This window comes from Fringilla coelebs (assembly GCF_963513975.1).
Source record: "Fringilla coelebs genome assembly, chromosome: 5".
Classification (NCBI taxonomy): Eukaryota; Metazoa; Chordata; class Aves; order Passeriformes; family Fringillidae; genus Fringilla; species Fringilla coelebs.
In genome coordinates this window covers 47,741,063-47,767,041 of record NC_140033.1, presented here as the reverse complement: position 1 = coordinate 47,767,041, position 25,979 = coordinate 47,741,063, and the positions used below count along the sequence as shown (strand labels likewise).

The following is a 25,979-nucleotide window of genomic DNA, read 5'->3' as shown; positions in this document are numbered from 1 at the left end:
GAGAAGGTAAGTTCAGATGAATATCCCAGGACTTGAAAAATGGGCCATAACCAAATGACTGTGTTGCAGAAACAAGTATTAAAGTATTTTCAGTTTTGTAAGGAGTAAAACCCCTGATGAATAAGTAGCACGTTGCTGTTTTACAGGTAAATGCATAACAATTTGCTGGTATAAAGTATATTTCAGCTAGGACTCCTAACATTTTAATCTGGTTGTAATCTGTCCTTTCCTCTGTAGTGGCATAACTTTCTGACAGAGTAGTCATCAGGATTACTTATTTTGAGACAGCTTTGCCTCTGTACTTATGAAGACACTGACTTGACATTAAGAAAAAGGAAAAGCTACACTGGAACTTGTATGCTTACAAAACACATCAAAAACCATCAGAAAACTCCAATTGTATTCAGTAATTTCATTACTGTATTCTCATCCACAATGACAAATTTTAGCATTGATTATTCTACATACAAACCTATTTTTAACCTTTCCTTTTCTGATTTCTTTTTGCCTTTTTGCCTTCGCCTTACTGATGCTGCCACTGATGAAATTCTGCTAATAAAATACAATACCAAATTTAAGTACAAAATATCTAACTACTTACATTCACAGGTGATAGAAGAGATCTCTATAATACATAAACATATTTCAGAATTATTAACCACAGAAATCTTCTGTTGAGTGGTTGCTATTTAAAAGACTTTCTAGCTTTAGGTTTCTTAGTATGATGAGCTGATTTAACTACGTGAAGCTCAAGAAAAAGGCACATTAAAATAATCAATGATGAATTGATTAGCATAAAGTCAAGAGGAACTTCATTCCAACTGGATGATCTTCCCAACCAACATGTATTTTGAACCATGGCTCTCTCTTCCAGGAGAAAGCAGATTGATAAATGGAGAGGGAGAGTTAAAAGGAACTACAGAAAGAAGAAAACTGAATATCAAGCTATTAATTTCTTCCCACTAAAAAATACATTAGTCTGAAGTAATTTCCTTTCAATTCTTCCTCTGCAAAGAAATCAAAATCCTTAGAAAAATACTCTGTATGACAGCTAACTGTTTTGAAGCCCTACTTGACTGTGCCAGTTGAGAAAATTCTTTGAATTTTCAAGTCAAGCAAGTGTCACAGCATGCATTTCCTTATTTTGATACGTCTGGAAGGCCAAAATCCTGAATAAGCCTTAGTTAAACAGGCTTATTAAATCAACTCAGCCAACAAGGTCTCATACATACAATTCTCAGGAAGAAAGACCTTCTCTTGGCCAGCCACACTATTCAAGGCTTTTTATTAAATGACCCTGGACAGCAATCTCCTCAACAGAAGCTATCCAGAAGCGGTCAGGTTCTTTCTGCAGCCCACCCCAGAAGCTGCAGATCTGCAGGGCAGCCTTTGAGCAGAGCTCTGTGGAACACCCCCAGTCCTGGTTCCAAGACACACATTCCAGCTACCCCCAGCAGATGCTGTACTCAATACACAGCACACCATGAAGTCCCCAGGCAGATTCCCCCCTACTTCACCAACCATGCATTTCCCTCAAATGAAATTTAGGGGTACAGGAAAATCTTAAGGAAACTTGAAAAACCAAAAAGGCTGCACACTGTGTTTCCTACCTAGAGGAGCATGGTGTAGGCAGGGTATCCCCAAACAAAACAGACTGCTCATTATGCCTGTCATAAAGGTCAGGATTTTGACTATTTGCAGCATCCACCTTCACTCATAAGGAGGAGGAGGAGTATCCATTTCCATATCCCGTTGTGCTGGCACACACAGTTTTCAGATACTTGTAGATATCTCAAATTCAAGATTTCATTTGAGAATGAAAAGGAAATATAGGAAGAACTGGCAATCTGGTGTTAGAGGACTGGTCCACACTACTTCCCCATGGTGAAATTAAGCATCACCATGATCTGAGAGAGCAACTTTATCACCTCATCCACATGTTTCTGGAGTACTGACTCCACCAGAATGGTTAAGACCTAACAAATTTAACCACGGGGTATCATCTCTGTGAAATGCAAGTAATAAAGAGTTTTCAGAAAACCCTGTGCCCAATCAAACAACAAAATAAAAACCACCCTTTTTTTAGTATCAGGACTATTTCACCCAGAAATTCTCTCAGGGAAATTTTTTGTAGTACAAGGACTTGTGAAAACTCCAGTTTACAACAGAACTATGTGAGAGGAAAAACTACAGAGAAACAACTGCTCTTTTCTTCCATAAAAAGGAGGAAATGGGATTCTTTGGACAAGACTGCCATGTTACACATAAGAAATGCAGAGCCAGATGTGCTGCTCTGAGCAAAATTAGAAGACACCTTCAGAATGTTTGCAGCCCTGATGAAGTCCAGAAGAAGCCTGGCACTGGACTTTCAGTCATATATGAACAACACTTCCATTTGTGTCAAAAACTGAAACAAGAGAACAAGTCTTTCAGCTCCTAATATGAGATTTCAGCAAGCATTTAGGTAGAAACTGGTAAAGCAAAAAAGTCTAGTCAAAGCATTCTGGTCTGCTATCTGCTTCCACACACAGGAAGCCAACAACATGAAACTGCTTCAGCTGATTTCCTCAGAAGAACAGATGATGCCATTTGAACACCCCTCTATCAGTGCAGCCACATCAGTGAAATAATGAAAACCATTAAGGAGAACCTCAAACATTTGCTTGCCTGATGGTTTGGTTTACATACTGCCTAGCAAGTCGCAGTAACAAAGGATTCACACACCCTAGAATACAAATAAGCTGAAACAAAAACAAAACAACCATGGCATCATAAAGTGATCTACATATATTTAAAATGTCACAGTTACAAATAACAAACACAAAGCCAAACAAACCCAACCGAAGTGAACAAAATCACAACCCCACATGCCAACCTGTCATCCTTTGTCAGAACCAGTGCACCTGTCTCCAGGCCAAACAGAAGCTGCACTTACAACTTTTTTAACACAGCATCTGGGCAATTTCTATTAATCTAGCAAAAAAAGTTTACATTGAGATTTAAAAGAAATGTAAACTACCAAACCCCCTTTTTCATACTTTTACAGCTCATGTATCTTAATATATGTGCCTTTAAATTCCAAGTAAGTAGAAATCCTCCAAAATACTGTCATTTACGTTGCCATTTTGGACCTGTGTTATCTCAGCAGGTGAGCAAAGCTTGTATAGCCTGGAAGTAGCAACCTCATGGACTGAACCACCCAGTTAATCACAACTGTCTCTGAGCTGCCTTAGTTTAAGCATCTCTGCTTTCATATGGCTGTCAGCAGTGTAACAGTCTTAACACACAACAGTGGAATGAGAAAAGTGAATTAAAAATGGAATTAAAAATTCAACCTAACAAAGCCCACTCTGAAATGCCAGAGTTTTAAATACGTATGTAAAAAAAATTTAGGACGAAAGTAAGAAAATACAAGACTTCATCTTTTCCTGACTTCCCAGTTTTAATATGGCGACATGTGTAGTCTTCAGCTGGTAGGTGCACTTCAAATTGCAATTAAAATGTTTTGCATAAAAGCAATGCGTCCTGTAACTGAACACTTCATACTGAAATCTCATGTAGCTCCAGCCCAAGACAACACACATAACTTGGAGATGAAAGGCAAAACACAAGGTGAACTGGGGGGGAGAGGACAGCAAGGTACAACTAAGAGCAGAAACAAAGGTGAGAAAAGGAAGCAGGAGGAAGAAGAAAGGTAGTAGGGGAAAAGAAAATAACAAGCCATGCAGCAACTGAGCCTGCACCACCACAAACATGGAAGGATGGGGCAAGGGTACTGCAAAGTTACTTCGCTATTCCCAGCTTTGTGCATTTTCCCTGAAACGGCCCACTGAGGAGAAGGCCCTTTGCATTTCTAACAGTCTTGAGCTGTTTTGAAATGTGTGTTCTTTAAAGAAAAGCTTGTCAATTTGCAGGTCCTCTGCCCCAGCTGCTTTAGCCTGCAAAGTCATGTCCACACCTATTGCAATTACCAACACGAAACGATCTGTTTGTGAGTCAGATGCCCCAGGCAAGCATCAGCTTGGCAAGTGTGAAGGAAAGGTATTTTAATGGCAAGCACAGAACTTGTGAAAACAGCAACTGAAAGACCTTAGAAGAAAGGGCAGAACTGAAAGTGTAAACACTCTTCTCTTTTAAGTATCTGAGTGAAACCTGTCAAGTCCTGAAATAGACATCATAACCTCTTCTAAATTTCTCTTTATCAGTTACATGGAAACTGCTTTATAGTGCATATGGAAGTAAAGACAATGAAGAGTATGCATAAAATGAACACAACTACTCAAATTTGTGCATTTTTTCCTACTTCATATTAGAAATTGGTACTTCTAAGTGTCCTACTAACTGCAAAACTTTTGCTTAAAACTAACTTTTTCACATTTTCTTGACCGTGAAAACTACTAGGAACAAAACTTTATTTAATTACACAAAATCTCTATTCATTTTAGTAATCACACTTCAATTCAGGGTTTTCTAAGAAGAATCAATAAAAATTACCTATGCTCACAATTCCATGCATTTTCTACTGTGTATGCATAGACAACATAATTGCTTTCTTCCAATCCCAGCCACTAAAATCTTTCTAAGAATGGAAGAAAGTACTGAGAAATAGATGGACTGACAAATAAGATATACTTGTGGGGATAATTGCTAGGAAAAAGCAGCAATAATACAGTTTCCTTGAAAAAGAAAGTAATTATACATTGACTTTCTAAAACCAGTGGATATCATATGGATATTAAAGAAATTTAAACAGTAAGTATAACAGAAAAGGGGTTCTTAGAGGTGATAAAAAACATGGAACTTGTCAAAAATGGATAAATACAGGGTCACCTGAACTTAATGTTACAATTAAGATTTGCAATGAAACCAATGCAAATGTTTTAAAATTTAGAAACTTTTTTTCCTGCTATTGGAAGACTGTCATAATATGCCATATATCATTGACTGCAATATCAAATAAGTAATCCACACACTAGAAAACAATATATTAATAAAGGGAAATCAGAAGGCCATCAGCCTTGCAATAAATGAAGGGCTGTCTCTGGCATTCAAGTGATTCTGAGGCAGTTTCCTCATCTGCCTCTAGAAAAGCAGGGACATTCAGACAGCCTAGTAGCATGATATGTGTTTTTCTACTTGCAGAGAGCATTTTACAGTGTTGTACAATACAATGGAGTAAGTATATTACCTTAGCTTTGCTATTCAGCAACTTTTTCAGATCATTACTGCTGAAAATTAGGTTGACTTAATTGCAATTTTGAAAAGAAAGAGAAAGCTTTTTTACGGACACCCATCCCTACGATTTTTTCTATTCTGATACCACAAGGAAAACACAGGTAAGGAAGGAGACAATTTAAGGACCAAAGCACATACTGGTAGACATGATATTGGGAAAAGAAGTTATCTCCCACCGTAACTGCAATTTTGAAATTTACCACAGAAAAAGTTACAACACCGAAGCACATAAAGGCCAATGGCAAACTACTGTAGAAAACTGAGAAAGAAACCTCTAAAGCTCAAATGGAACAGTTCAACAACATGCACATGGTATTGTACCAAATGAAAAACCAAAAGCTACAACTTGGTATTTTGAAGAAAGTTCTGAATATGCTCTTCTCTATTCACATATAATATACATGATTTTAAAAGTTTTGGTATTACATAACGCCACAATTCAGTTCATCACAAGGTTATTGATTGTAATGCCACCTGCTTTTCATAAAGGAACATTTCAGCATGTAAGCGTGAAAAATTAAGGGGAAAAAATACAAAAACAAAATAATACATTGCAAAGTAAAAAAAATAGTTTCAGGGTAGTAAAGACTGAAATTCTGAAGATTATGTGTGGCACACTGACACAATGCAGACAATTTTATTAATAGTTTCTAGTATAACAAACTAGAAAAAAATCTGGAGGTTGTAAACCAGACAATTAATGAAGCATCACACCACCACAATAATACATGACGCACCAAGGCGTTATATAATAGCAAAATCAATCTTAAATTATGGGGAGTGATGTTAAAAATATGTCTTGGGAATGGAATGCATGTAGAGAGGGTGGCAATACCATGTTTGTATGCATAATTATAAGGTCAATATTTCATCCTGAGTCATCTGTATACAAAATTACAAACTTCAAGCACAGTTTAAGCAGTTGTGAAAATTACTTTTTTTAATACATTTTGGAGCATATTTCAGCCACAGACTGTTTCAGTGTCAGATTTATCATTCCTCAACTGTTATTTTTTCTAATGCAGTAACTCCCACAAAATTGAAGTAATTATTCCAGCCTTCCAAAGATGTCATGATAATCTACTCAACCAGGTATCAAACACATTTGTCATCTCTTACCAAGATAAAAGGAAAATGATAACGTATTAAAGGAAGGAGTTTACCAAGATCAAAGTTCACACAACCAAAATTTCACAGTGCTGCAATACATGTTTTCATAGTGTGTGGTTGCATATTTGTGCAATACTCAAAAATACTTTTAACAGACACTATGTGTTGCATTCACACTATTGCTCTATTCCCCTTACCCTTAACTGGTACTGTGCTACGCTTCCTACCCAACAAGAACAATGCAAGCATGGAAAAAATGAATAACCAGTTATAGTAACCCCTATGTATTATATACCCTCTCATTTCTTTGGTGCAAAGAGCAGATATTGGCCATCTTACTGAAGAGTAAATACATTTATAATACTTTTCAGATTAGTTTTCTGCAGCTTTTAAAAGCTATTATCCATGCCTGGAGTAATGGCATAATCAGTGAGATTGTTTTAATATCTCTCCCAAATTTTTTGGCCTCAAATGACAAATCTGAGCCTACAATATACAAGTATATTTACTCATGAAAAACTGCTCTCAGTAGTTGGGGTAGTTTAAGTAACCCAGATGCAGTGGCAGGGAAAGACAATCACTTTAAAAGTCACATGAGAAAGGATTCACTTTAACTCTGTTCCTTAAAACAGCCATCCAATTCAGCCACATGATGTCCTGCTAACAACTTTACAATTTAGTTTTCTAATTAGTCTCAAGCAAAGGTTCCACCTCACAGATGAGAGCTAGTGGCATTTTAAACAGCCCAAATATAACCCCATGGTCAAGACAAAAGTCAAGCAGCCCATTTTACATATATAACTATATATGTTTATTTTGAGTGATAAAAGCATGAAATGCAAGGAAACATATTCATCAATAATGCTTCAACAACATAGAATTAATAGCTGCTTATAAATTGTATGCTGACATATCCACTTTGCTCACATTATTTCCTAAGAGACACTCACAAAGTTTGTTACATATTGCAGAGTAATGTGATAGGAGTTGTAAATATACTTTATTAATGTTTTACGAGATGAATTTCCAACAGTCAGCAAAATAGCTTAAATTAAACTGTAGTTCAACCAAAGAAATCAATGTGTGTCAGAAACAATGGGAAATGGGTAGGACACCGGTGGACTTTTATTTAATAAACTAATAGTAGCTGTAAAGTGAAATGCACAGATGAAATTTAGACTAAAAAACAGATTTACTTCTTAAGAAGATAAATTGCACACAAAGTAGGAACAGCAAAAAAAAAAGACTATTCACCTGAAATGTGATTTAATAAATATAATGCAAACAATTCTTGAAGATTGACTTGTGCCGGACATTTTCAACACATCAAACCCTATTAAGATTTGTTCACTGTTACTTTATGCTACAGTGTAATAAAACTGCTTTCATAGATTCTCTCAGGATACCATAGCTATATTTATATATTATATATAATATATAAAAATCCTGTATCTATAACCGGGATTTGTACTAAAATACTTTTAAACCATTCTAAAGATTTGCTATATAATTAAAAATTGCCTCTGCCTCTGTAACAATAACATTTGCCCCAATGCAGTAAAAGTGCTTGTCATGTCTTCAGAAAATGCAACTCAAGGACCCGAGGCACTGGAATGGCCATGGATAAAATGACTGGGACCAAATAACAACCCTTAAATTTCTGTGTACACAGGAAAAAGCTGAAGATGAAAGACTAATACAAGTAGTAAGAGGTCCCCTTCCACAGCCCTGCAGCCACTCCTTTTGGAGCAAGAAGCAGAGAGAAAGGCTGAAAAGAAGAAAACAGTCATACAGAAAAATCATACATCCAAGCTGCATATGGACAATTTTAGCAACGACTGAGAAGTTCAGGATAACCAGAGGTACTAGACTAAAACCACAACAAACCCAAGAACAAATTCCATTTCAAAGCATCCTTCCAATGCCTTCAGGTATTCAACACTGCACAGTGGAGCACTTCACATGATACAGAGAAGGTGCATATAAGCAAAGAAAATTTAACATACTTTAAGATACCATGCCAACTTCACATAAATAAGTAATTAGAGTACCCCTTAAAGTAACAGCTGAGATTTCCAAACTTAACAGGAGAGCACAGGGAAAACAAGTCCTGTATTCACAACACTAGTGCCAAAGCTGAATTATGACAATGAGATACAAAACTAAATTTATGGAAGCATTATATAAGGAATCAGTTATTCTCCACTGTTTTCAGGGTCATCTCCATCAAAGAAAATGGAAATTAATCAATAACACAGCAGTCACTATTAATTTAGTTGACCTAGATTAAGTGCTGGGGTTTTTTTTGTTGTTGTTTGGGGTTTTGGTGGGTTTTTTTGTTTGTTTGTTTTCTTGGGATTTTTTTTGGTTAGGGGTTTTTGGTTGGTTGGTTTTGCTTTTTAGGGATTTTTTTGCAACTGAAATGAAACAGTCTTATTTTTGGAGAAGATCTAATTAGAAAACTCAAGAATCATAGAAAATAAACTTTCAGAGAATATTTCTTATATTTGGATTTTTAAAATGAATTTTAAATGATTATTGGTGATTTTGCATTAAATTTGCAGCTAAAGTATAATTCTAAATTTAGACAACAAACTATATTTAACCTGTTGGTTCACCAAACAGGTTCACTTACAGTGGAAAAGTAATGGGGAAAGACCCAAAAACTGTTATCTTGCTATTTTGATGTTCTCTGCTGGTACTGCAACTGAGGAGTACAATTCATGTCCATTTTGATAGAATTCATTAGGTTCACACAGCATATATAACCTGTACTGCCATGAACAGCACTGACTTGAAACTTAACTCCCTGTTCCCTGTATCACTGTACTCACAGCCAAAACTGACTTTACAAAAGCTGTAAAATATGCATTTGGTTCATTTTTTCTAGAAATAAAACACATGTAGGAAAGATTTATTCAACACTTTAGGTGGGAGGGGAAACAGAAGAAAGATTTTTTTCAGTTCTGAAAATTTAAAAAGAAAAAAAGTTAGAAAGATGTTCTACAAATTAGAAATCAAAGTTTACCAGAAAACTTAGTAAATAATGATGCCAGGTCTTGTAAATCAACAATACTTCCAGCCCAAATGAGGAATAGCTTCTTATTAAAAAACAAAAAATAAAAAAATTCTCCCATACAAAAACCCAGAAGATAGTAATATTGCAGTCAGTAGCTTTGAAGTATCAGGTTCAAACTGAAGGCAGTAAGAGGACACTGTATAATTGGTGCCAACAGAATTAGAATTTAACAAATGAGAATCCAAAACCACCCGATTATGAGCCAAATGATAATAAAAAAGAACAAGAGACATGCCAAGACTGGCCTAGAGATTGATTCCCTTTTTCTAATTTAATCACCAACTAGATTTGTGTGGAAGAATGAAGCCATCAGCAATTTGCTGTTGCCCTAAGTCACCCAGATGCAGTCAGAACCAGAGCAGGGTGTGTGGTCAGTATGACCAGAGTATGCAACAAGAGGGAACACAGAATCATCTGGCAACATACTTTTCTTGTTCCTGGAAGATAAATGTTCAGTGCCAATATACTGGAAGAAGCAACTACCTGAGACAAAGATGGGAACTTTTTTCTGGGGGGGGACAGTAATACATACCCATCCTGGTGGAAGTTTAGATTAGAGATTCATTTCGCCAGTTTTGCTGAGTTATTAATTCTATGAACCCCTCAAATTTTGGAATCTATGTTACCCTAAAATATCCTAGAATAAGTTACTGCACAGTTCTCCTATATTTTGAGAACTGTTTGCCCTTTGTTTTTTCACTTTTTTTTCTTGCCATTAGAAAGGATCACTTTCTCGACCATCTCTAATTGATTTACTTTAGGCTTGACAAAATGACCCATTTCCTTCTTCTAGTTATTTATGTCATGACTTAATGCTAGTTACTAAGGAAGCAGGACTGTTAATATAGAAGTAATTTCTATATTAACAATTACATCTGATCAACTATCTCAACCATACATGAGTATAAGATCACTAAAGAACTTTTAAAACCTTTTAACCTTTATCATGATCCATTAGAAAATGGAGCACTGTGTTGGTCTTACACTTTGGAAAATTGATGCAGTAAGTATGAATAATTGACACAAGGTCACAAAGGTAAATATTATCAGCCAAGATAAAAACTCCAACATTCAGGCATCAAGTCCTCTGTACAGGCTATAGCAGTGTCTATATTGAGTACACACTATAGCAGAGTGATAAATCTCATTCAAAATTTGAAAGCCTATCCCAGCAAGGAAGTTCTCCACAGAATTAAGAGTTTATCATGGTCAATTTGTCATTTCAGCTGGGACTTTTCCCTATTTTGTCCATTGCTGAGCAACGTCAACACTTCAAGTGAAATCCTTAGTATGATAAACTATGTGAAGTTCATCTGTGCACAGACATTTGAAATGGACAAAGCAATTTCTGTTTCATTGTTAATATATGGAAAACAGTTTTAAATGCTACACTGTTTCTTCTTCCAAAGTGGACCAACCATATTCTATAATTCTATAACCAGTTTTCTATTTTTATTTACTGGAAGATCTCTTGACAGAATCTATGATAAAAATCATTCACATCCACTATGCTGAGAATTTCTAATCTGTAAAAAATTAGGGAAAAGATAATGACAGGACCAGTTTACTGACCTGAAAAAATTAAAATCAAAAATATTTGGACAGGGTTTAGTGGGGAAGAACAAGATGTACTTATTGAAATTATATACACTGGCAAAGACTAGAGTGCAAAGATGATGTGACATGTAATGAAGGGGGTTGGTGAGAGGAAATTTAAAAAAAACCCTCTCACAAGTTAGGCACAGAGACAACACAAACACTAATTACCTGGCATTTAAGCAAGAAATTGTTTTCAGCTCTTTTGAGAATATTTTCCCCATTTCATGCACAACCAAAGAGATCCCAATTTAAATACCACACGCATCAATAGTGCCCTCAGAGAACAGAATGACTGGAATCTTAAGCCAAAAAATATTAAATAGGAAAGACTTCCAATGCAAATCTGCAGCTCACAGAGAAAATCAATTTAGAAAAAGGTTGAAAAAAAAAAAAGGAAACAAAGGCACAGTCCTCTGGTAGGTCTGATAAGAATTTGAACAGAGGGTGACAGTGGTTAAGCAATTCCAGGTGTTTTCATGCGTATGTATATATTTGTAGCGCATCTGTTTCTATTTCATTCAGCTTCTACTTTCTTGGTGCTCTTCAGTAATCAAGTATTTGATTTGTAAGATGCTACATTAATGCCAGCAGTCACAAAATGGTATGATAAATAACACTTCACAAAGTATAGAAGCCACACTCTCAGTGAAGAAAGCATATCTTCAGCTAAGTGGGAATCAATATCTCCCTTTAATGTTTTTTAAATAACTCTGCTCAGCCACTTGGAAGAGTCCCAGCTGCCACAAAAAGTCATAGAAACTCCAAGCCTTCCTCAGTTTAAATTTCTGCTCCATAGCTGACATCTTGAGTGCAAACAGGATACTTCTTGCTGAATAAGACCATAAGGAATTTCCTTTATAGACCAAATAAAAAACCAAATCTGATAATTTTGCCATTTTAGCAATTCATCTGAAATCAGTTCTATTACAGAAGCATCAAGTCATAGGTTCTTGTTTAATCACACGCTTTATAAAGACAGGTTTGCTACAACAGCTTTGAAGGGGACCAGCAGTTAGGTTCCCACTGGTTACGCTCTTGGGGAGAAACACCTTGGACGAACAGCGGTTCAACAGGGCTGGGCTTTTGTAATTCAGAGCTGGGTGTCCCTCAGGGACTAAAGCCACAGAGTTAGTGCCAGGTGGCACCACAGATTTTGTAGGGAATAAAATTTTGTTTTGTTGTAGAACAGTACGTTTTACAGAGGAGGTGGATGCACCAGATACCGATTCTTTTATCACTTCATTTGGGATCTTGCTATATCGATAACTGGGGGCATTGTTTTCCATTATATCTGACCAGGCCCTGTAGCGAACCTCTGCAGACCCCCAGTAGTGCCTAATAGCAGACTCGGAGCGATGGCCTGTCACTGCCATTATTTCCCTAGGCCCCAGTCCTGCTTCACAGAGTAGCTGGATGGTGGTAGTTCGGAGAGAATGATTGGTGTACCGCTGAGAGAGCCTGGCTGCCACACTTATCCTGGGCATCATGGTACCCAGGTAGTTCACACCCATTGGTTCTCTTTTGTACCAGACAGGCTGTTCTTGCATTTGCTCTGATGTTAGCTTTAGAGGGTGCAGGTAAAAGGCAGGGGGCTCTGGAGGCAACTTGGACAAATAAAGTTCCAAGGCAAATACAGGACAGTTTGGGTCCCCAGGCATATCATACATTTTACCCATTTTATGAGGGTCTTCTCCATTTCTGCCTTTGCCAGGATATCTAAACATCGCATATCGACGCCCGTTCTTGTCCTTCTCAACCACAAATGCGTCTGGAGCGAGATCTCTCAGAATTTCCCTCCCTCGCTTGGCAAAATGCAACTGCAAATCAAACCACACCTTGTTGACGAGTGCCAGGGGACTGTGCAAACCCAGCACACCAGATTGTTTAATCTTACGCAAGTCCTCGGCAGCTATAGGAGGATGGTGGTGAGTCTCATCCTTCCCCTGCATGCGCAGCATCTTCAGTACGCTCACAAACACCATGTTTGCACTGGCAAACTCTTTGTCCTTCATTAAGCAAATCTGACGATTATAAGGCGGCATTTTGAGATGCCGGTTTAAGCCAGCGCGCATTGACTTGTAGCTTGCCACACTGTAGGTATTTCCATCATGATTTCTTATTGTGTAATAAAACTCTCTTAAGATATCATTGAGTTCACTTACTGGGACCAATTCAAAGCTAGGATCCTTGCCATTTTTGGCCAGCCACTGTTTTAATAGGTTAGCTGCCCAGCCAGTCTGCTTGTGGGTGTTTTTGATGCTCTTAGCATCCTCTTCCTCTTCCTCCAAGCCAAAGAGGACATCCTCAGGGAAGTTAAAATTCGTCTGTGCTGCTTCTACTGCTTCTTTATTTTCTGATGGAGTCTCTTCCTGTTTCAACTGCTTTTCGAAACAATTGATCAAAGTTGTACCATCAAATATGCCACAGGTATACGGCACACAGCGAACTACTTTATGATCTGAGAGCTGTGAAGTGTGGAGTAATACACAATATTTTGGATTTTACGTAACAAAAAGCAGGTGGCATTAACTGGGTTTTTCAAATGAACGGCACGTCAATTCCATACCTCACTAGCCAATTAAAATGCATTGGGTTCTTCTTTTTTAACCATGGCATTACACATGCTTTAACTGATTTCACGGAAAGCAAACCTAGAACATACACTACACAACAGAAGACTGAAAACCAGAAAACATCCTATGTCTTATTTTCCCTCCTTCTAGCTCATCTTCCACTGCTAAATACCATTTTCATACACAATCTGTTTTTCCAAATTTTTTTTCCAGGTTTCAGGCTCTAACTGAAGAAGAAAAATTCCAAAATATGCATCTTATACTGAAAATTGAACTGTAAAACTGTTACTACTGTCATCCATTATGGTACAGGATTTCCTATGTATCAAGCACTGACAAGGGTTTTGAATAGCTATAATCCACAGGTATTTTTGAAAAATTAAGTCCCAAACAACCTTTCCTTATCTTAATTGAAAGACAGAGTGAGGCATAGTTTATACTCTAAAATACTGACTACCTTTGCCAGACTACTTTCAGCAGAATATTGTCCAGTATATTTTCTTCATGCTTTGAAATACAATTTAGATTAACTGTACCTTGAAACACTAATTAATTTGGAAATGTTGTCTAGAAGAAATTAATGTTGTTCCTCTTAATAACATGACTTCTAGTTAATAGGAAGAGTTAAGTATGAGGTGCTTTTTGAAACATCTATAGACAGAAAGAAAATGATTTATGAAGATTTTTAAATAGTTTAATTTCAAACTTTAAATTTCAAAGCAAGTTCAACAAATTTTAGACAAGGAATCCAGAAGTATTGCAAGCTATCCCTTATAATGAAGTAGCTATTCCTGAAGAAGGTTTCTTTTCCCATGATATATGGCAGTCAAACATTAGAATTCCAATTTTAACTTCTGGATTAGTGTAGGAATTAGAGCACTGTGATGATAATTTATAAAATATTTTTAGCTATATAAGGTCAAGCCATTCAGACAAAGATTGGGCAGTCTTTTCTTTGTATGTTATCTCTGTTTTAGCAGAGAACTTTTAGTCTGCTCCTGATTTACCAACTCATCTACCTACAAAAATCCCATCGGAACACTTCTGAAAAAATTATCAGAAGCTCATGCTGTAAGTAACAGTGAATCAAAAGAAGAATAATATAAACTGAGAGAAACTAGAAAGGATGGCACAAAAGAAACTAAAATTGTTCAATTATAATCAATAATCTCCTGTGGATTGTAACTTTATATCGAATTTTATATAGAAACAATCAACAGCCTACCTGTGTTGTTCCCTCAGCAGGTCGCTTGTTTGCCGAAGTATCTGTTGGTGGCCTGCTTGTCTGGTTTTCTGAGGGGTCAAAAAATTGTTCATTTGCAGTATCTACTCAGTACTAATTATTGCTAACCAGTAGCCATATTTGAAGGCAATATTCAAAACTGTTTGACACTAAACATTCAATATGTGACATATTTTACATTTAGCCCCAGTTTTCAATTAGAAGAATTCAAGTTTGATGAACACGTTCCTTTCCTCTAAGTTTGACAGTACATTAAAAGCATTTTATGAGCAATTTCCTTGCCTGAGCGCAAAGTATAACTCCAACCTCACCTCCACTTGTATGCATATTGATAAGCTATTCAACTAAAAATTAATACAATTGTTAAATATTTCTGTACAAAAAAAGACCTGACTTTGGATGCTTAAACAGACTGCAATGGATGCTTAAACAGACTGCAAAATATATAACTGAGGCAGAGAGACTGAGCATCTTCAGTAGCTCAGCCAACATTAAACTAGCAATTTAAGAAGCTGCTTTAATATTTGATGCAAATATATGAATTCAAATTCAGTTCTCATTCCTTTTCATTTTAACGAGAGCTCATCAGCAACAGTGCTGGCCCAAATCAGCATTTCAGTTCTGGTGAGAAAACTCCAAGGGTATAAAGTAAATCTATGGAAACTGCATAAAATGAGACATTCTTTGGACACATAGGTCCTCCCTTTTTTCACTGTATCACATCAGCCACAACCCTTTTCATGTTGTCTTAAATCACTTCTTTTTGCTTTAGAGCTAAGGGCCAATATAAAACATAAATGTCTAACTCTACAGAGCACGTATTTTAGCATAGGTAACTTAGATACAGGAAAATGAAATGAAACTAGTTCTGATGTCAAGTTCTCCTTGAGATCCTTCTAGCTTATATTGTGCCAATGAGGCACTTGCTATAACTCCAACAATTATAAATCCCGAAATCCCACCTAGTATAAAAATCCCAAATCCCACCTATTATAAAAAAAATTGAAGGTATGTAAAATCAGAAGTGCAGCCAACCATCAGGCCAGGACCAAAGACTGAGAAAAAATATTTAAAAATAATTAATCTAAGTATTGTTATTTGAGCATTTATTGTATTTAGAGACTTTATTTAAATACTTTAAGTGTACTCCTTTGGAACTAGGTTAATATTCAGGTGGTTTTTTTTACCAATTTGTTTACTTTTAAGTGTTGTGAAAATTAAGCTACAATTATACTTTCCTTTCAGTATGCCTTTGCTTAAAAAGGTAGGTCATATTATTCTGAGAGGCTGTGTTAAAATGAAATACCAAGTTCTTAATGACAGGAGTTTCTTACTTTACGCTAGGAATTATATAAATCAAACTCTAAATAAAACAAAGCTTACAAAGCCACACTGCTGACTCCAAGGGGAGTTTACTTTCAACAAAGTCTGAAACAGATCTGTCATAGAGATTATTTTGATCTTGAAAATTTCAACAGAAATGCAACCTAGAAGAACTATCTCTGTAAAACACTAAGAAACAATTTTCCACAGAGTGCAATTTTATGTTTCCCTGTGACCACTATCTTCCTCTGCCAGTGCCAACATTCAAGCATAACTTACCACTCTTGGGTGCTGCAGTGCTGGGTGGTTCAGTAGGAGCTGTACTACTAAATGCAGGGAGAGGAAGCTTCATCTGTAGGGGCGCTCGACTGGCAGTCGCATTATAAAGTCCTGGAGTACCCACTGTGGGCAAAGAAGTCCTTGTGGTCTGGGCAACAGGATGTGTAGTAGGAACAGCCTGTACTGCCAACGTTGTGCCTATTGACCCAGCACTGGCTGTAGAGTTCCTTAGAATACCAGGACTGGGCACAAGTGGGATGTTATTTGGTTTAGTTGTGTTAGTTGATGCCAAAGACACTGTCGTTTTGGTAAGGCTACCAACTGTAGAGGAGTTTTGTACAGATATAAATTCAACGTTGCCTGACGGCTGGTTAGAGACCAAAGTCCCTGTGTGGCCTTGCAGAAGCTGAGTCTGGGACGACACTGCCACAGGTACATGCAGGATTACAGGCAAAGACTGCAATGAGACAGACACTGACTGAGTGCTGCCAGTGGGCACTGTGTTAGTGCCTACAACTGTAGCCGTGTTAGCTGTGGGAAGCACTGCTGTTGTCAAAGAGCTGCTGGAGGACACTGGAGTCTGAAGCTTAGGATGTCCACTGACAACTGCTGGAGAAGCTGCAAGACTGGAAGCAGGCACTACACACAAAAAATAAATAAAAAAATTAAGCATTTGAATCAAGTGGCAAGTTTCACTGCAACATGACGAATGGAAACGATTTAAGATGAGGGCAGTGAGTCACTGGAACTGGTTGTCCATAGTGACTGGGAACGCCCTATCATATTAAGTGTTCGGTGTCAGGCTGGACAGGGCTTTGGGCAACTTGATCTTGTGAAAGATGGCCTGGCCCATGGTGGGAAGGTTGGACTAGATGATCTTTGAAGGTCCCTTCCAACCCAAATACTTCTATGATTTTATGAAAAAAGTAGTGTATAATTACTTCTTTTTGCAAATAAAGGCCATAGGTACTATTTTTCTGTTGTACACTCTCATGTTCAATGGTCTGGTTAAAGATACAGTCAACATTGCATTTCTGTTTATAAGAAATGTCAGGAAAAAAGATATATAAAGAATTATGACACAGGCTTGAAGAAAGCTCCAAGATTTAACTGCTGAAAACATAAAATACAGCATTTTAAGCACCCATTATAGAAATGGCAGAGCAACTGGTGCTTCACAAAACACAAGAAAAGAAAAACTATTTCAGTTATGACTAACTTGTCTTGTATAGGTAGGACGTTGTATCCAGAAGGTTCTACCAAAACCAAGTATTAATGTGCCAAAGATATTGACTTTTATGCAACAAAATTTCAGGATTAATTCTAAAGATCAGGAGCAAAATACACTACTGAAAGCCAGTACATACAAACTGTAAGATAATCCTGTGGGAAAGATCCAGCATTTGATATTGAACTATTTTTATAACCAAGGACAGGAAGATTACAATGAATAAATTAATGGTGAATTTGAGTCTATATTCCCTACAAAATTTCCATTTTTCAACACGACTCCTCTAAGAAATATGGTTTATAATTGCTGCTTAGTTTCCCACTCAATTTCTATAGTCATTAGGTAGAGAGAAGGCTATCATCAGCATCCTATTATGACCAAGTACAATAAAGGGCCTGAGATATGTCTCAGTTTTTGACAGCCAGTTTTGCTGCCATACCCAGCATGCAGTCTACTGAAACATCTAATTTACCACAGGTTCTGCTTGGCCAAATCAACACATTTTTTCCCACACCTGGTAAGCATACTACACAAATATAAACAGGGAATGCACTGGAGAACTAAAAATAATGATTTTTTAGGTCAGAAAAAAAAGGAGTAAAAGTAGTTTTTCTCTGTTTGGTTATTACTTCTTTAATGGAAAGCAACAGAACTTTTAAGAAATGTGTTTATAGTCCATAGGGAGTTTCTTACCTGGATTCGCAGGGGCTTGAAAAGTTGCTGGTGTGCTCTCTCCTACATTTCTCTTTGACTCCAGCATCTGCCTTACCGTGCCAGCATTTCTAAGGAACAAAGTCTGAGTTGGCACTTCTCTCAAAAAGCCACATAAGGTGTATTTATGAACAGTACAATGGTGAAAAAAATCCCTAATTTTACAGCTCTTCTTTTCTTTGAGATTCATTTTTTCAAAACCCACTTTTGCTTCTCAGGCAAATTAAATTCGGCTATTTCCCAAATAAAAAGAAGCATGGAATTATTTATAAATTTCCAAGTCCTTGCACCAAGAGATTGTCTTGCACCATGAGAATTTTCATGTTCTTGAAATTAAACTTCCACTGTTATCTATAATTTTTTAAACACTGAAACTGATGCTAAATACCATCTAGATTTAACCAAGAATGGGTTCAGTTCTGTCAATTTATGACTTCTGTAAAAGCAAATCAAATTTTACAAGTGAAGAGCAATGAAGGAAAAGGAAAGAACACTTTAATTAAAAAAAAAGGAAGTACAGAGATTATTTGAAGTGTCCTATTGTACATTTTACCACAGCCCCAGGCATGTGCTTTGCTTACCGATACGTGGCATTGTTCACATTTGCAGTGTCGGCTGCTGCCTTCCCTGGAGATACAGGTGCATTTGCCACATTCTACACAGAATGAGAGAGAGAGGCCATAACAGAACAACTCTAAGTCAGCTTGCAAACTTATGCTTTCTATTTCATATCCATTCACTGCTGTGTGAGAGGTTCCTTTTCTGAAGTCAACATTGCAGGAGAATTTGACATATTTTACAACTACACAAAATCTCCTTGGTCCTACTGCCTCCCCTCTTATATCCTCTCCTTCCTCCTCCCCCTCTCATCCCTCAGAATCACAGTAGTGGGATGCACTTTTATTTACATGGTACTTTTCATACTGAAATAAATTGGATTCAGTTATATACAGTTTAAGGTGTTTTCACACTAAAAACAGCTAAAGAAGCTTCAGAATTACATAACAGATGTTAAGACTTCTTTAACCAAACCAGACAAACCCGATTTGTCAATGCAATTGAATAAACAAGCCACATCTTTCTGCATTTAAATTTTCTTTGTTTTCCAACACAAGGTTTAGACTAACTGAGAAAAAACCCCCAGGCCCCAACAAATCTAGTTCTTACTTCCTGCCTCTTCTTCAAGTCCTCCTTGGCTGCTCCAACTCGCTTTGTCAATCTTGCAATTTTAGCCTAAACAGGAAGAAGATGAAAACAAACAAAACCATAAATCCCCAAGAACTATCAAAGAAATTTTATAAACTAAAAGATATATAACTAAGACATAGTTAATTCAAAGGCTATTTTCATATTAGGGAAATTATTTTTCCTTGAAATCAGGACAACTATGTTACTTTTAGCTATATTAGAGCAGAAAGATAAACGTATGTATCACAGTCAAGGTATCTTAGAGACAAGTTTAATTATTTTCCTTTCTATTCACAACTGCACAAACTGAATCCATCTGACATGTTCACACAAAACTACATAAATGAAACACTTATATGATGTTATTACTTTGAAACTCTAGTTGATGGCTAAAGACACTGCTAAACAAGTATATTGAAAGCATCTTAGAAAGCACTTAAAAAGTCAACATAAAATGTCTGTGGCAACAAGAAAGAGTTGTATAGTGGAACTGATCTGGCAAACTCCATATTTCTTTTAATGAAAAAAGTAAAATGGCCTTCTTGTTCGAATTTATTATGAGATAAGCTTTTTAATTGTCTTGTCAGTTCAAAATTATTTTTTGTGATGTTCTTCATGTCACCACCATGTACATATTTTCTATAAAAAATGCAGGAAAGCATGCTTCATTCAACACTAGTTATTTGCCTCCTTGCTAGAACATCAACTATTTACACTATGTGGAAACATGTGATGTAGGATGTTCAAAGTCCAGCGCTACTGTCCTCTCCTTTCTGCATGTTCCCATTTTTAAGCAAATTTCCAGCTTCATAAAGACCTTCGATATTTTCATACTTGGAATTTTTTTGGAAAATGCCTAAATGGAACAGAAGAGTGGAAAAGCAGTCTACTAACAGCTAATGAATCAGTTTGCCAGAGGGAAGATCCACTTTGGGGTTTCTATATGATTAATTGGTTGCTTCCCTCCTTCTGAGTAGGAAAATAGTTTTACAGCTCAAAAGGAACATCAGTATTTGCTGCCCTCCCACCACCTCCTCCCCTTACAGAGTCAAAATTGCTTCCCTACTGGCAACTGTAGGAACCTTACTACTAAACATTGAGGAACTTATTTTTGAATTTGACCCTAGTATGGAGCTGAACACACAAACACTCACCTGCATTTCAGTAAGCACAGTTTTATGCCTCTTGTTGCATTCTACTTTCTCCATTCGGTTTTTCAAGTCTGCCAGAGTCTTGTCAAATACCGCACACTGTAAAGTGGTGAGTTTTTCTTCTAACAGTCTCTGGATAATCTGCAAAATTGTTGTATAAAAAAATACAACAATGCAATCCCAAAATTTGGGGGACCACCTATAAAAATATTCTCAACTCTTAATAAATATCTTGCAATAAACAAAACAATGACAACTGTTGTACCGTCTCAATCAAATAAATCTAGAGTCAGCAATAAGCATGTGGTGGCACAGCTAAGTTTTTACATAATTTTGGAAAACACAAATGGTTTGTCATTAATTCAACAAATTAATTTCCTTGCAGTATAATAAGGGTATAAAATCTTACCATATATAAAAAGAACCTTAACAACAGAAGGTATTCTTTTAAAGTGCAGTGCTTACACAAGTTAATTGTTCTTACTTTTCTGTTTTTGAGAGGGACAATTGGCATTCAAAGAACAGAAACTTAAGACATTCAACAAAAACTTTTTCTGAGATATATTTTCTCCTACCAAAAATTCAGTGTTGCCTTTCTTGCAGAAGCTAAAAATATAGGAAGAAAAGACTGGTTTTCACAAAGTTTACTTGACAGAAGTTATTATTTCATGTTTTTCTCCCATCTATACCTACTGCACTCTAAAAAGTTTTCATAGGAAATAAAAATAAATAAGCCACTAATGTGGTTCAGTTTTTGCCATCCTAAATTAATGAAGTTACAACACATGCTAGCTAATGAACTAACAGAAGAACAGCACAATTTTCTTTTCTTCAAGACCATAGGTTCCTTATACAGCAATGGTGCAATCAGGCTATTAACAGCTCTACAAAAATCTGCAAAATGCCAGGTGGATTACACTCTTCTTTGGAGACTGCCTTTTTTAAAAAGCTAGGTACAGAATAAAGTGCATCACATATAAATCATCATGGTGAAATACATCCATTACTAACACTTTCCATCCAGAGTCACATGAGACTTCAAGTATTTTATACATTTCAAATATAACTCTTGTAGCATAGTCTTCAAATGGTATTTGGTCTCTTCTTAAAAGGAGGGCTATGTAGAACTTTATATGAATTAAGCACCTTTGTTACATCCAATGTTCAACCACAAAAAAAGAGAAAATGTTTGGGGACACAGAGTGTGAGCAGAAGGACTGCTAATTCAAAGATGGTAACACAAGCGACAGGTGTGTGTGTATGTTCTTTGCTCTGCACATCTATTTTACCTTTTGTAATTTTAGGTCAACATCCTTTCTGGCTGTAATTTTGACTTGGAGCTCTGCTTCATAATCTTCTCCCATGTACCGACGATGTTTAGAATGAACATTGTCCATGTCCTCAGATTTGGAACGCTTTCTTTTTGATGCTTCACCTGGAACAATTAGATACAACTCCTTATGAGGAACTCCTGGAAAAACAGGTTATCTTCAGAATGCCATAATTACCATGAAGTTGTTCTCAGTTTAAGCTTTTTCATGCTAAACCAGTAGGAATGCCTTTGGAAAAATATGCTTGATGACATCAAAGTACAAAACCAGTCCTTCTGGTATCTGTACATTACTGCCCTGTCAGTGAGTTCTCCTTTGTGATTCACCCAGTTGCTGCCCCAAACACAAAATGGTTCTAGTACCACCAGTCCTCTCTCCAGAACTTCCCTCCACTTCTTCCTACTCCTATGAGCACCATCCTGTAATGAAAGATGGCTTCTGAGAAGCAAAAGAAAACCTTCTTCTGAAAAAGGAATCCCCTTCTCAGAATTTCAGCCAAATAAAACTACATCTCATTTAACTATGCCAGCAATTAACTGTATTTACCTGACAGGAAGTTTTAACTTGTACCTCCAACACCTGACTGAAAAACCGTTCAAACTTTTTTTTCACTTTTTGGTTAAAATGGAAAGTAAAAATCTAATAAAAGAACAGGTTCAAAACAGAACTAGATTATAAAAATCCTTTTTACTAACAGTGATGAAGCACAAAAGAACCAAAGAGACCTCATTCACTCCTCCAGTTCCTGGCACTGTTTCCAGAATGTTCTTGAGGACAAGAGGGACATCTGCTTTTAAATAGTCTTCAGATTACGTAATAAGGACCCAGGGAACTACAGGATTATCAGCTTTACCGCAATCCCTGGGAACATGATGGAGCAAGTAAATGTAGATAGAAATCATCCTAACCCCTATCAAGAAGGCAGTGATGGGGAATGGAATGGATTTATCAAGGGGAAATCAGGAACCATCAGCCTGACAGCCTTCTACAGTGAGATCCCTGGCTTGGTGGATGAGAGGAGAGGATCTTTAATAATGCTTCTGACACCCAAACCATCCTCAAATTCTTGATGTATGGCCTAGATAATTGCACTAGCTCAGTTGTTGGGCTCCAGGAGCCGTGATTATTGGTACCTAGTCCAGCTGAAGCTCAGTAATGCACACCAGCAGATGCTACTGGTATCAACACCACCATCTTCATTTATGACCTAGACAATGGAGCAAGAAGATATCTGCAGCAACTTGCAGGTGGCAGAAAACTGGAATAAGTGATTTGTACACTCCTAAGTGGTTATGCTGCCATTTGGAGTCATGCTGATAAACTGGAGAAATGGGCAAACAAGAACCTCATGAAGTTTAAGAAAAGGAGATGCTCAAGTGCTCTGCTTGGATAGCAATAAAATCATGCATTAGTGCAGGTTGGGAATTCACTGGCTGGAAAACCCCTCTTCAGAAAAGGCCCTGGTGGTCTCCACATACATGAAGTTAAACATGGGCTGACAACATTCTTGGCTGCCTGAGAATGAGTACTGACAGCAGGTTGAGGTAGGTATTTATTCCCCTCTAACCAGGGAATGTGAGCCTGAACCTTGAGTCTTTTGTCCAGTTCTGGGTTTCTAAATACAAAAAGAAATGTGAGCATACTCGAGAGAGTGAAGTGTAGAGTCACCAAGATGTTTTTAGAGATGGGAGCATTCATCAAGAGCTGGTACTGTTCAACTGGAGAAGGCCATTAGGGGAGATTTTATCATATTGTGTGAATTATCTGACAGGTGGAGAATGAACAGATTCTTAGTGAGTAGCAGTGACAGAACAAGAGAAATGGATGTAAATTGAAATACAGGAATTTCCACTCAAACATTTAAAAACTTTCTTACTGTGAGGGTGGTCAAACACTGGGATCAGAACACGGAAAATTTGTGGAATCTCAGCCTGTGGAAATACTCAAAACCTGTCAGGATATAGTTCTGGGCAAACTGCTTTCTAGTTGACCTGGTTTTTAACAGAGGCATTGGACTAGATAATCAAAGTTCCCTTCAAACCTAATGATTCTGGGCTTCTAACATGAACAACACAGTGAAACACAATGGTTTTAACATTACATACTTTTCTCTATTTGTTTCTCTTCTTCTTTGGGGGTCTCTTCTCTTTCTTTATCTTCACACTCCTTTTTTTTCTCCCCCTCCACCTCTTCTATAAACAGAAGAAAAAAATCCATGTGACACTTTCTCAGATCTACGAGTTTTGTAACAGTCTTATTTTGACTAATGAATTTAAATAACATATGAAAAAAAAAAAACATGTGAGGGAAGGCAAGAGAAATAAGTATGACAAAGAGGGAATGCAGATATGAAAAAAAATAAGGGAATACCCTCAAAACAAAAATTTGAACTATCATGTATGTAACACATTAAGGCTCGCTTTTGAATTTGCTTAACATTTTAACCAGAATTACTGAACTGTAATTACAAGGGAAACATGTTTTTCAGTTACCTCTGAAACAAAATGAGATATTTTTAATGCAGCTGAAGTTCTCAACAATTTATTTTAGCTTACTTTTCCACTTAGGAACAAAGCATAAAATTTTCAGTAACAAAATACCTAAATATTAATATGTTTTCCCATTTACAATTGGCAGCTTCATCCATAATCTTAATGGTAGGAAAGGCCTAGATGTAGGTTAACAAATATGAATTTTAATTTGAAGTTTCTTGCTAATACAAAGTATCACAATTTAGGACTAGCCATTTAAAAACACTCAGTTTAGGAAATGCTTAAAAGAAGAAAATTCTGAAGCCACCAAATGCACAAAGATAAAAATGGTAGCACTTCTGAAAAATTTTCTTACATATTCCATGAGCTTCCATTATGTGTTTCGTACATATGTGAATGAAACAAGCTTCCATCATGTGTTTCTGTGCTTGCTAGATAAAGCACATAACTATTTCTTTTAAGATTACAGCAAAATCTATCCAGAATATAAGAGAGCAAGTAAGCATTGTTATGCACATCTTGATCTGTACACGTCTTCATTTGCCTATATTCATTTTGTTATTACAGCAGAGTTTACTAGTTTTTCTAAGGAAAGTTCTGGTTGCAAAGATATTCTTGATGCTCTCTTAACATTAAGTCTCCCTTCTATTATGATGAACATTTAAACGACTTAAAACAAGTTACCTAATAAATTAGAAAAAGGAAGGAGTCAAAACCTAATAACCTGGCACTATGAGATTTTCATATTTCTTATAAATGTAAAAATAATATTTATAATACAAATTCTTCAATCCAAATATGATTTACTTTTAAGGTAATAAGTTAGCATAATGCCTATGCCACCTGCTTTTTAAAACTTATAGATAAGCTTCAGGTATTTAATTGCTATGAATAAAATAGGACTCATTTACCTATAAATCTAAAGGAGAATCGCTAAGTTTAAGACAACTTTTCCCACAATTCAGATATTTTAATATTCATCTGAAAGACACAAAAACTCCATGGAAAGATAGACATATCTAAAATGTCTTTAAAACATGTTACAAGCTTCAAAGCTAAGATCTTAAATATATATATATATATAGGTTTTTTAAATTTTTTTTTCCCCCCAAAAAACCTCTATATATAGGACAAGTAATTTCAGGGATGAGAAGACCCTTTCCTTACTAACTTCCATTACCATGAACAAATCTAAGTCATTAACTAAAAGTGATTTCAATGGGATGCTCAGCTGAACTCTCTAGTTGAGGAGGAAATTTCACAACTGGCTATCAGCTTAGTTTCCAACTGGCTATCAGCTAAGCTGTGATCTCATTATCTTGATACTAGACAAGCCGAAGCAATGAATGCAACCTTGTCTGCCTCCTATGAGCCTGGTGCGTCATAAAGTTTTCCTGTTTCCTAATTTATTCCAATCATTTTTCACTTGATTTC

The 25,979-nt window shown here is 36.6% G+C and overlaps 1 protein-coding gene across 6 annotated transcripts in view; it reads right to left on the bottom strand.

Annotated features, from left to right (window-relative positions):
• Positions 1 to 25,979, bottom strand: part of ATF7IP (activating transcription factor 7 interacting protein) — a 78,211-nt gene that overhangs the window by 11,903 nt on the left and 40,329 nt on the right. For 5 of the 6 annotated variants that reach the window (XM_084205334.1, XM_084205333.1, XM_084205332.1 and 2 more), the window contains 8 exons: positions 24,159 to 24,245; positions 22,012 to 22,157; positions 20,726 to 20,863; positions 19,551 to 19,616; positions 18,965 to 19,038; positions 18,366 to 18,454; positions 16,442 to 17,080; positions 14,822 to 14,889 (listed from right to left, as the gene is read on the bottom strand). In XM_084205334.1, coding sequence (XP_084061460.1) covers positions 14,822 to 14,889; positions 16,442 to 17,080; positions 18,366 to 18,454; positions 18,965 to 19,038; positions 19,551 to 19,616; positions 20,726 to 20,863; positions 22,012 to 22,157; positions 24,159 to 24,245 — 1,307 coding nt within the window. The remainder of the gene's footprint in view (positions 1 to 14,821; positions 14,890 to 16,441; positions 17,081 to 18,365; positions 18,455 to 18,964; positions 19,039 to 19,550; positions 19,617 to 20,725; positions 20,864 to 22,011; positions 22,158 to 24,158; positions 24,246 to 25,979) is intronic. The other variant, XM_084205335.1, reaches the window with a different exon arrangement.